General features: G+C 33.5%; 1 protein-coding gene across 1 annotated transcript; it reads right to left on the reverse strand.

The window, feature by feature from the left end:
* Positions 1-9020: 9020 nt before the first annotated feature.
* Positions 9021-9188, reverse strand: LOTGIDRAFT_112175 (hypothetical protein; the record flags this gene model as incomplete). The annotated part of the gene is made up of 1 exon (XM_009050403.1): positions 9021-9188. One exon carries the CDS (start codon positions 9186-9188, stop codon positions 9021-9023), a length of 168 nt encoding a protein of 55 aa, XP_009048651.1.
* Between the last annotated feature and the right edge of the window lie 2495 nt (positions 9189-11683).

Raw genomic sequence — 11683 nt, forward strand, 5'->3', positions numbered from 1 at the left:
TTCCCTTGCATGAAAATATAACAATAGTTAACCTCAAGATCTTTACACAGCGATATCTCCTCAAGACTCGACCGACCATTTAACATTCTCTCACCGCCAGTTAATACCAAATGTTAAAACACCGAGAATAGCCCCAGGTATCTCACTAGGAATGTGTTTTGATGCTGGGATCGAAATGTGTTTAGACTTCCAGGCTTCATGATCACACAAAGGTGTGTTAGTCAATTCTTAAGTAACCTTTGATTCGTTAAATCAATGTTTCTGACACCAGTATTAATATTGAAATCGAGGTGTGTTTTGACTTCCGAGCTTCAATATTATAATCCTTTACAACCTCCAGTTTGACTTCAGGTGTGTGAATTCAACACATTCTGATTCTCTATTTTTAGCATCAAACCCTCAGGGAATCCAGACTAGAATACCAATGTACTATCAGAAGACATGGAAACAGACCTCAAGCAAGAATATAATAAATACCATATCATACTTCCATCTCCATATCGACCTTGACGTAAGTAATGATACAACGGTAAACTAACATATACCTTAGTGAAATAACAAAACTGCTTTCCAAACGTCATTGTCCTAAAGTTAATGTCATAGAAAACCTACACGTATAGATCTATCTACATCACAAGACAGAAGTCATGTACCTCACAGAATATAATAAATACCATATCATAGTTACATCTCCATATTAGCCTTCACTTAACGGGGTCGTTTTTGAACCAGTATTTGTGGCGCGGGGCAGGGAGCATGAAATTTGTGAAACTAGAAAAAGGGTTTAGATATAATATCACACAAAATAATCCCCTTCTAATCGTTGAAATAAAATCTGATGGTTTCTCTGACTATCACATGGAGAAAACTAACATATAAACATTTGTCATTTGGCAGCCATTTTGGCAGCCATTTTGAAAATGGTGCTATCCCTGACCGAAAAATTAATTTATGACATGATCCCAAATCAAAATATTGAAAAAGTGGATGTTTCGCCTCAGAAAACACTGGTCATCTTTTTCTTCGCCAGATTATCCAATCCCTAATATACCTTACAAACCTGCAATCCAAACTTCAATATCCTAAAGCTAACAACATAGACAACCTAGACTTCTCCATCCATACTTCACACCTTTAAGTGAAGTGTAAAAATCCTAGGGAGTGTGATCATGGTCAAATTTCCCTAAATGCACACTGTAAAGGAGTTAACCATCTTCATAGTTCCTAACAGGAGGAGGTATGAAGGATGTGAAACTGATGAAAGTTCTGATCTTGTTTCGATCACACCTGAAAAATTTGTAAAAAATTGTCAAAAAAGGTTGACAACCAAATCAACAATAAAAAGAGATTGTCAAGTAGGCCTAAGATTATCATGCTAGAACTTACAGAGGGACTTTTTTACGTTCCATGTTGTCACGTCGTACAGTCTGGTCTATTGTCATGGTAATCTGTATCTGAATATGAAATAAAACCAAAGCAGTAAATTTTCTGATATTTCTGGAAACATCTTGACAGCTGTCATGTCTTGTCTGGTCAATTTATTTTACGACCGACCACTCATATTTTACTAATCACGGTCCCTTTCTCACATTAGTCTACATTTCTCAATGTTTTATGTGTATCTGGGACACTGATAGCATCAATTTGCACCATTCCAATTTTTAATCATACATCAGTGGTTCCTGCAATTTCATTAAAACTAAGCATTTTTATGATGGAGCCATACATATTGGCTCTTAGATATTTTGCCATCAATTTCAGTTAAACAATTCAATAATTATAGAGATCACAGACGTCTTACAGAGCAGTGAAAATCAATGCTATCAGTGCCCTCAATACACATAAGAAGTAAAGGAAACTTCAATCCCATGAAGCTTTGTGAATAAGGGCTTTTTTTATTTTCACCAAAACTTAACTTTCAGAAAATTTTAGCGTTCATGTCATCAGATTAGCTAATCAGTAAAATCAATTTTAATTGTAGTCCATAACCAAACTGCAGTTCTCAAAATCTTGATTTTATCTTGGTTTAAATTTTATAAAACTCTACGCCTCTGGACTCAGATGGTGTCTGATATATCAGGAAATAGCTGGAAATGACTTGTGGTCTGGATCCTGTCCGTGATGTTATTTAATATTCCCTCGCGTCTGGAAGATCTCGTCAACTATTTGTACTACATTGTTACTATTGTGTATGGTATATTATTGACCTGTGTTGTTGTTGATTACGGCCACGCCAATTGAATCAAATATTCCTGAAATTAATCTACATCTACCTGATATGATTTTCAAAAAATAAATCATTACAAAAATTATCTTCTTACATGAAGAACAGTATTTATTCGCCTTTACATAACGGATTATTCTCAGAATCAAAAAATATAACACAGTGACAAACTTCAATCCAATTAAATAGATCTTATTTCTACCAGTTTTAACACTTTTTGTTAATGTATATAAAATCATTTTCTACAATGTTTCTCTAATCATTTTCTTCAACTTCTTAAAAATTCTATTTGCAATAGTCTTAATTTTTTTGCAAAAGAGAATCATTCAACAAAAATCCAAATTCACAAAAAAACTTCAAAAAATGTGTTTTTCAAAAAAAGTTAAATATTTCAAAATATCAAAGCATACAACTCTAATCAACTTTCAACTTAAATTTCTTAAAATAATTCCTTCATTTGACAATTACTATAATTAATATAAAAAAAAATAGGACAAAAGTTTTAGAAATTACTACCTTTCAAAGTTCAGAAAGTTGAGAATTTTAAACACTACATATCACATAAAAACTATATCCAGTTGTCGTAGAGAATTAAAATCACTTTGAGAATACAGACTTCCTGGCATTGATTCCACACTCTGACTATTCCAATATCATGTTTAAACTACGGGAAATTCCCAACTCTGTTGCTAAACATCAAATAAACACTAACGCTAATTCAGCTCTTGTATCGAGAAGTCAACTTCAGTACAGACTGCGAATGGAATGGTTTATCGTGGAACTGTTATCAATTCAAATAGAATAGAAATATATCTGGTGTGTTGATCTGTCCCTTTTATTATTTCATTGTTAGAGGGTTCCTTAAACTCAAAGTTTAGTCAGGAATATTAATCTAGCTATATTTACCAGTCATGTCTGAGTAGAGCTTTAAAATGTTTTGTGTCTTGATATGTTCCTTTTATTTCATCATTAGAGGGTTTATAACTTTTAAGTTAAAGTTTCAACAGGAATATTAATCTGGCTGTATTTACCAGTCATGTCTGAGTTTTGAAGATAACTATAACTGTGTTGGCTTCATTTTTTCATCGTTTGATAATTTCATTCACTCAAAGTTTAGTCAGGATTATTAATCTAGCTGTATTTACCAGTCATGTCTGAGTTTTGAAGATAACTATAACTGTGTTGGCTTCATTTTTTCATCGTTTGATAATTTCATTCACTCAAAGTTTCATGCTTTAGTAAGAATATTTACCATCAGTGTCTGGCTAAAGCTGAAATATGTCTGTATATTGAAGGGAAATTACCAGTCATGTCTGACTAGAGCTCCAACAGGTCTGAGTGTTCTAGAAAAATTATTATTTTATCATCAGTTGTTCATATTAACTTCAAGTTTCATGTTTTTATCAGGGTTTATTGATCTATCTTTATTTACCAGTCATGTCTGACTAGAGCTGTAATAAGAGGAATATATCTAATGCATGGACTATACTATACATTATTTCAATACTAGTAAGATTCATGTTTTTACAGGATTATTGAACTATCTTTATTTACCAGTCATGTCTGACTAGAGCTACAATATGTCTGACTTCAAACTTTAGCCATTGTGTATCTCAATCAAACTGCTATATAATGAATTTTAATGTTCCTAAAAGAACAAGAAAGAATTTAAGTAATTTCAGACTAGTATAAAGATTCATTCTGAAGAAAATCCTTTTATGCTGAAAAAAAATTCTGTTAAAGACAAAAAGATTAACTTGAGTTGAAAAAAGATAAAGTGTACTGGTAGAGAAACATCCTTTTACGGTAATTCTAGACTGTGAAATGATTCTACAATAGATCAATAGGCAGATATCCTGAAAAACGCTGCGGAGTGACTTTTACTCCATGTTTATAGAATCACTTAATATCAGTTATTTGGTTATCTGTGAAGATAAACAAGTCCAGGGGGGGTAAGAGGTCACGTTAATGAAAAGTAAACGATTTTAGACATTCACGTCTTTCAGAAATTGGCAATCTCCATTTCCTGTGGAACGGGGAGCCTTAAGGCAGGAAGCAGACGTGGCAGCCATTTTGGATGAGTTCGTTAATTAAGCTTGTTACTGTCTTAACCGGCTTCAACCCTCGATTGTTTTTACGACTTGGACAAACATCTGAGCCAGTGGCAGAAACTAAAGTCAATTTACGTCTTAATAACGGAGACTACAGCTACCAATCATTAATTAAGTCTTTAGAATTGGAAAGTGCTTGATAATCACGTCACAAGACTAAATTCAGGCTTTAAATTATGTAAATTAAGTTTCAAACGAAAATGTCGTCTGGTTCAAAAGAAAAGTGGGTTTCTCGGTTAGATATTGAAAAATGATTAAGAAAACCAGACCTCAAAACTAGTGCTTTCAAATCAAATAAAGTAAGGTTTTCTGTATCTGATTGTATTAATAGAAAGTGACGATGAGTGAACAATTAGATATATTTTGGTGTTACGATTTGTCAACTCAATTTAGAAATGATACGTGATAAACAATGCTAAGATTGAACCATTCTGATCACCTAGCTGTGTATTCTTGAAACGATTCTTGAAGGATGTCTTAGGTTCTTTACTTCTAACATTGTTTCTAGGACATCCTAGCACTTAGATCATTTCGAAAATACATGGCCTGGAGTTGTATATTAGTTTAAGTTATCAAGGGCAATAATTCAGGCAGAGATATTGCCTCCTCTGCCTCTACGTTAGTTACGGAACTAATCACTGTAAACTACCATTGTTGCAAGCACACAAGATATGTGATTTGAAATAGAGCTCTATCATCTGGTAACAGTAATTTAGACTACTAAATCCCTTTAAAATTGACATTGAATTTGACCTTCATCATCCCTTTAGACATTTGACCTTCATCAGCTGGTAATTCAATTATTAAGACACAGTATCCCTTTAAGACACACCCTGACTTATTTAAAGGAGAATTTGAAACAAATAAAGTCAAGAAGTAACAGTCACGCTTCCATTTAATGATGATTGTCTAGACCGACCAGTCTCTTAAAGAATGGAAGTCAACATTATCCAGACCTCCACCTCATCTATTACAACCAATCTAACTATAGCTCATCTACTTTCCGTCTAGTTAATTCTGAATTCATCTCACGCTATACGGACATTCTCCCTTCTGGCTATTGCAGACTCGCAGAAACTCAATTGACCTTGGTGAAATGGTAAACGACCTTGGTAATTGCGTTATCGAAGCTGAAAGAGAGGTTAATTCTGTCTCGAAGCGTTTTAAAAATCATTTGATATTTCAATGCGAAACAACATTGTGAAATGTTTTTCGTTAGACGGATAGACATTGTGAAATATTCTCACTTTGAAAGTTTATTTGATAGGAATGGGTTATCTACTCAGGGCAATGTTAAAAAGTTCAGTTTGTCTACCTTGTATTGTATAATTTCAAACTTTTAATCTCACAATGCCATATAAATCTATAAGTTTGTCTGCATCTAAAGGCATGTTCACACTGTTCTGTAGCACACACAAAGCCACTTCGATTACATGAGAGGGCTCTCTGCATAGGTAGGGTTAAGGTTTTCTACAACACAGAAAGCCATTTTGATTCTGAAAGATGACATTCAGAAAGTGGTAGGATACCAAATGCTATAGATTTTAAGCTTGTCTGCATAGCATGGGGATGTCAACTTATATAGAATGTCAATTTATATAGGATGTCAATTTATATGGGATGTCAACGTATATGGGATGTCAACGTATATGGGATGTAAAATTATGTGAGATAAATTCATACTTCTGCTCTGAAGGTCACAATGTCATGAAAAGTTTGAACCCTTTCAACAGTAGAGGCTGGTTTACCTGTCACTCACTAACGCAATATATACCCGTTATACCAGCCGTTACTAAGTGACGTCAGACAATATTAACGTCATATGCTTTTACTTTTATTACTTGGAGTTCAGGGTATATGACGTTATATTTCATTTACACCCAGGATTCAAAGAGATAAAGAGCATGTTAAGACAAAATGATCTTTAAAAGCTTTTTTGTTAAACGTAAAAAATTATCTTTTAGAATCGTATTAAACACTAATTTATCTTCAAAGTTTTTTCTCATTATAAAGGAATTTGTAAGGTTTTATTTAGAATTCCTCAGAGTATTACAAGTCTCTATCCTTGACATGGGCGTCAGTTACATCGGAAAGATTTTCAATAATCGCGGAACTTGTAACTTTTCATTCCAATTCATGCGGGGATAAGTTGATAAATAACGTCTAAAACCAACTCTGTTTTCAATCAAGGTCTAAATTGATTGTGATTTGGAAGGGTACAGGTTCTATGTTGCGTAATTCCCTAACTGTTTTCTTAATACACGCATGTTGTAAAATATAACAATGATTTGTCTGCCATGTCTGAATTGAAATACAATAATGATTCAGTTAACCTCAGTAAAGAGTCACCAGATCAGTGGGTCAGATGACTGCAACAATTATCATCTGAAAGACAAGCCTAGTTCGTAAGCAATAATATACATAAAACCCACTAATCTTAACTTTTTCTTGGATTGCACACACCAGATCATCCAGGGAGCACTGAGATCTGCAACCCAAGCAAGAATATACCATAAATAATATATAAGAAAGTCAATTCTCCACTACATTAGTGAACAAAAAAACTCCTATGAACCCGAACAAGAATTTTACCCCTAGGTCAGTGGGCAATTGAAACATGTCCGCTGTACCCAACTCTGACATCAACTCTGACATCCACTCTGACATCAACTCTGACATCCATGTTAGTAATATATCCTCTGGACCTGTGCACCCCTTAGGTCAACAGGGACAAGCACGTTTCTAACTGAACCACATCAACTTCGTTACCATATTGAAGCCTATGATGTAGAGTTTAAAAACAATAAGTTAATTTTCTGCTTCATTAGTGAGAAATAAATCCCCTTTTAACTATGCACCTCTTAGGTCAGTAGACCTAGTACCCAACTTACTGAAACGAATAACCTCTGCAATCATATTGAAGTCTATGATGTAGAGTTCAAAACGCTGAGTTAATTTTCCACCTCATTAGTGGGTAATAAACCTCCATTACTTGATAAAAACATCACATCATCCTCTTCGCTAATCTCTCGCCAGCAATATCATCTCGCTTTATACTCCACGTAAACTGAAAACAATTTTATTTCTACAACAAATATTTTACGAGTATCATTTCATGATTTTATCACATCTCAGACTCGGTGAGGAAATGGAGAGAAATGTATTTAATTGTATCGAGAGCTACTCGGAGAATCTCACGGAGTTGGTGATTTACCACGTCAATAAACTTCAGTCCGTTTCTTTTCATCTTATCATACCTCTATCATATATCTTAATCTTCAATAATAGAAAGCAATATCATATATTTCATGTAATTATGAAAATGTCCTTTATCCTTCTCCAGCAAGATATTGGTGCATTTCATTTCATTTGTTTTTCTTTGGCTTGATTTTATCCTATGGAGGGTTGAGTTTTCTCAGTGAGACTAACGCCGGCTTACTAACCTGAGGGTCCTTGGCCTAATCTCAGCATAGATTCAGATAATACCTTTGGATTTTTCAACTGGATTACCCTTATCATGTTACAGATTCTTCTACAGTTTGAAATAGAGAAGACTATTGCTGCTGTCCTGGCCGATTTTTATACCTTTGTTTTCTGTTCATTTCAAGACAGCTTTGGGCCAGTGGTGCTCACGTCTGCTTGACTGTACCACAAGTTTTCACCAATCAAAAACATTTCAAATAAATTAAATGCAAATGATTTAATGCAAATCAGGCCAAATTATTGCATAAGTCTTCGTAACTGGTAACATTCAGCAACACTTCTGGACCGAAAGAAAAAAATTATAAAATCTAAACGTGACCTGAATGATCCTTCTCACTAGATAACTGACAGAGACTTAATTTAAAATATATTCTCTTAATTTCCGTCCAAAACAAAATCAATATTCCGTGACAAGTCTGACCTCCTGACCTCATGTTTTTATTCTTGATTGACAGTTATCAACTTTATCAAAGTAATGAAGAATAAAATATGACAGCAAATTTTTTTTTTTTTTAAAATGTATGGATTTTATGCAATTTCTGCTGGAAATTCTGAAGTATTGCAAGTCAAAGTTGAAAGAAAAAGAGAATTTTGTTAGTAATTTCAAATAACATCTAGATTTGACCAGGTTTCTTTGATTAAAGGAAAATAAGAGTAAGCAGACCGTAAAATTAGCTGTTCTGTTCTATTTTATTGTTTTAATCCCATCAATCTACTGTCAATGGAGAGAACAGTGATTCTGTTTATCTTTGAAGTACAAAGTCAAGGCATGATAAAACAAATACAAGTCGTTGTTGTTAATCTCTTGGGGTAGAGCTGATAGTCTAGGTGTTGAAGGGGGCTGTTAATCTCGAGGGGTAGAGCTCATAGTCTAGGTGTTGAAGGGGGCTGTTAATCTCGAGGGGTAGAGCTGATAGTCTAGGTGTTGAAGGGGGCTGTTAATCTCGAGGGGTAGAGCTGATAGTCTAGGTGTTGAAGGGGGCTGTTAATCTCGAGGGGTAGAGCTGATAGTCTAGGTGTTGAAGGGGGCTGTTAATCTCGAGGGGTAGAGCTGATAGTCTAGGTGTTGAAGGGGGCTGTTAATCTCGAGGGGTAGAGCTGATAGTCTAGAGGTTGTAGAGGGGGCTGTTAATCTCGAGGGGTAGAGCTGATAGTCTAGGGGTTGAAGGGGGCTGATAATCTCGAGGGGTAGAGCTGATAGTCTAGGGGTTGTAGAGGGGGCTGTTAATCTCGAGGGGTAGAGCTGATAGTCTAGGGGTTGAAGAGGAGGCTGTTAATCTCGAGGGGTAGAGCTGATAGTCTACGAGTAGTAGTAGAGAGCTGTTGGAACCACCCCAAAAGGGTGATTTGGTCCCACTTTTCTTATACATATAATGTTTTATAAGGGTTCCTCACTCTCAGAGAGGGTTGTATTTTTGACCATCGTCTTACTCTGGAAATTTACACATCTCCTGTTTTTCATAGAGGTTGATCCCTCCACCCACACATTCAAAACTTATTGAAAGACCATTAGGACTAAACTGAAAATATTAGAACTTTTCAAGACCGTAAGGAATCAAAACAGAAATTTGTCTCTACCATTTTTTTTACAAATTCAAAAATTCCTTCATCTTAAATTAAAAGTGAACTTTGAGTCATTCAGAATATAGAAGAAATTTCAATAGAAGACTAACGACTAATTATACCAGACCAAAATCCATCCTTCTTATCTGCATTTAGAACAAAAATCATTGTAATTAAAAATAATCGAATTGAAACCAAAAACCATCTGTCTTATGTGCCTTTGGTTTGTAGTTAAAACTTTAAAAAGAATCTAAATCGACTCGAAGTCCAAAAAAAAATAACAGAGAAACTTTAGTCCGACAGTTTAAAATAAAGTAGCAAAATTTGAATTGCTCTGGGTTACATGTGACGTCATAAAATACGATAAATAATCAATCGAAATCCGACAAGGAGCACGCTAAAACCAATCTTGTGTTAAATAAAAAGTTTATCACGCGACTCAAACCCTTTGAGACTATAACCACAATTTTATTGTTCAAATTTTTATCCGCGAATATTACTCAATGTCATACGAAGGTCGGCTCTTTCCAAGTCTTCGTATCAACCGCGATATAAATTAAGCCACAGAGTGAACTAATCTGTCAAGAAATCTAATCTATTTTTACGATGCCGAGAGTTTTGTTTGAGAATTGAACGCTACATTGACTCTAGATGTCTCGACAAACAAGACGCAAATCGTACTTGTTTTTCAATCTATAAAATAACGTTAAAAGTTAAAACATGGTTTTCCAAATTGAATTAGGCTAATTAACTGCTCAAGGTCTCAGTTGATTGAGACTAAAAAAAGACCTAATTAAAACGTCTGGAATGATGGAGACAATATTTTAAAGGTCTGGAATATAAAAGACTACATTTTAGGTCTGGATTGATGATGTCTATTTGTAGCCTTTATTTTCACCATTCAAATCCCCATCCACTGTGCACAGTCCTGTAACTTCTAAGTAAAATTTGACCAGATTATGACACTACTATCTCAAAAACATTTTGACTGTAAGTTTGCAGGATAAGAAGGCATTCAATGGAACTGGTAGGCTATATGGAGAATGATGAGATATTTGAGGTCTGTATTCTAGGTTTTGTGAAACAATCAGGCTGGTCAAAACACCAGATGAGCTTGTATTTTTTTGTATAAACAACATGTTTTTACTTGGAATTAGAGAACTGGCTTGTGTCCAAGGTTGGCTTTTATATGTGTTTTATGATGTTAATGCTTTTAAGAATATATTATTATTATGCATGTTGTACAAGTGTGTCCATATTTTAAGAATGTCATGTGTAAGAATTGTGATAAGCCTCTTGACAATATTGTGGTACATCACCGTTCTTGAGCATCAGACTATTTATTCTCTATTGACCAATCATCTGTGCTTATCTCAATTCAGGCTCCTCATAGTTTATGTTTATTTTAGTCTTAGTTTATGTCTGCTTGCACGTTGCTTCAACCCACCAATACCATCATTTAACAATAATGAAGTAGACCTACTTAGTAATTATAAACATGAATAAGTATATGTGAATTGTATATGTGTGTTTACATATTTATTTTGTGTATATTTACAATTATGTGTGTAACGGTAAACTGGAGTGTTTAGCTTTGGATTTGTGAGTTTGTACATGTTTGTATTATATTGTATTATATATGTGTGTTTATAAATGTTTGTATTATATTGTTATGTATGTGTGTTTGTACATGTTTGTATTATATTGTATTATATATATGTGTTTGTATTATATTGTATTATATTGTATTATATATGTGTGTTTGTAAATGTTTGTATTATATTGTATTATATATATGTGTTTGTACATGTTTGTATTATATTGTATTATGTATGTGTGTTTATAAATGTTTGTATTATATTGTATTATGTATGTGTGTTTGTACATGTTTGTATTATATTGTATTATATATATGTGTTTGTATTATATTGTATTATATTGTATTATGTATGTGTGTTTGTACATGTTTGTATTATATTGTATTATATATGTGTGTTTATAAATGTTTGTATTATATTGTTATGTATGTGTGTTTGTACATGTTTGTATTATATTGTATTATATATATGTGTTTGTATTATATTGTATTATATTGTATTATATATGTGTGTTTGTAAATGTTTGTATTATATTGTATTATATATATGTGTTTGTAAATGTTTGTATTATATTGTATTATGTATGTGTGTTTGTACATGTTTGTATTATATTGTATTATATATATGTGTTTGTACATGTTTGTATTATATTGTATTATATATGTGAGTTTGTACATGTTTGTATTATATTGTATTATATATGT

The sequence above is a fragment of the Lottia gigantea genome, assembly GCF_000327385.1.
Source record: "Lottia gigantea unplaced genomic scaffold LOTGIsca_15, whole genome shotgun sequence".
In the NCBI taxonomy this organism is placed as follows: Eukaryota; Metazoa; Mollusca; class Gastropoda; family Lottiidae; genus Lottia; species Lottia gigantea.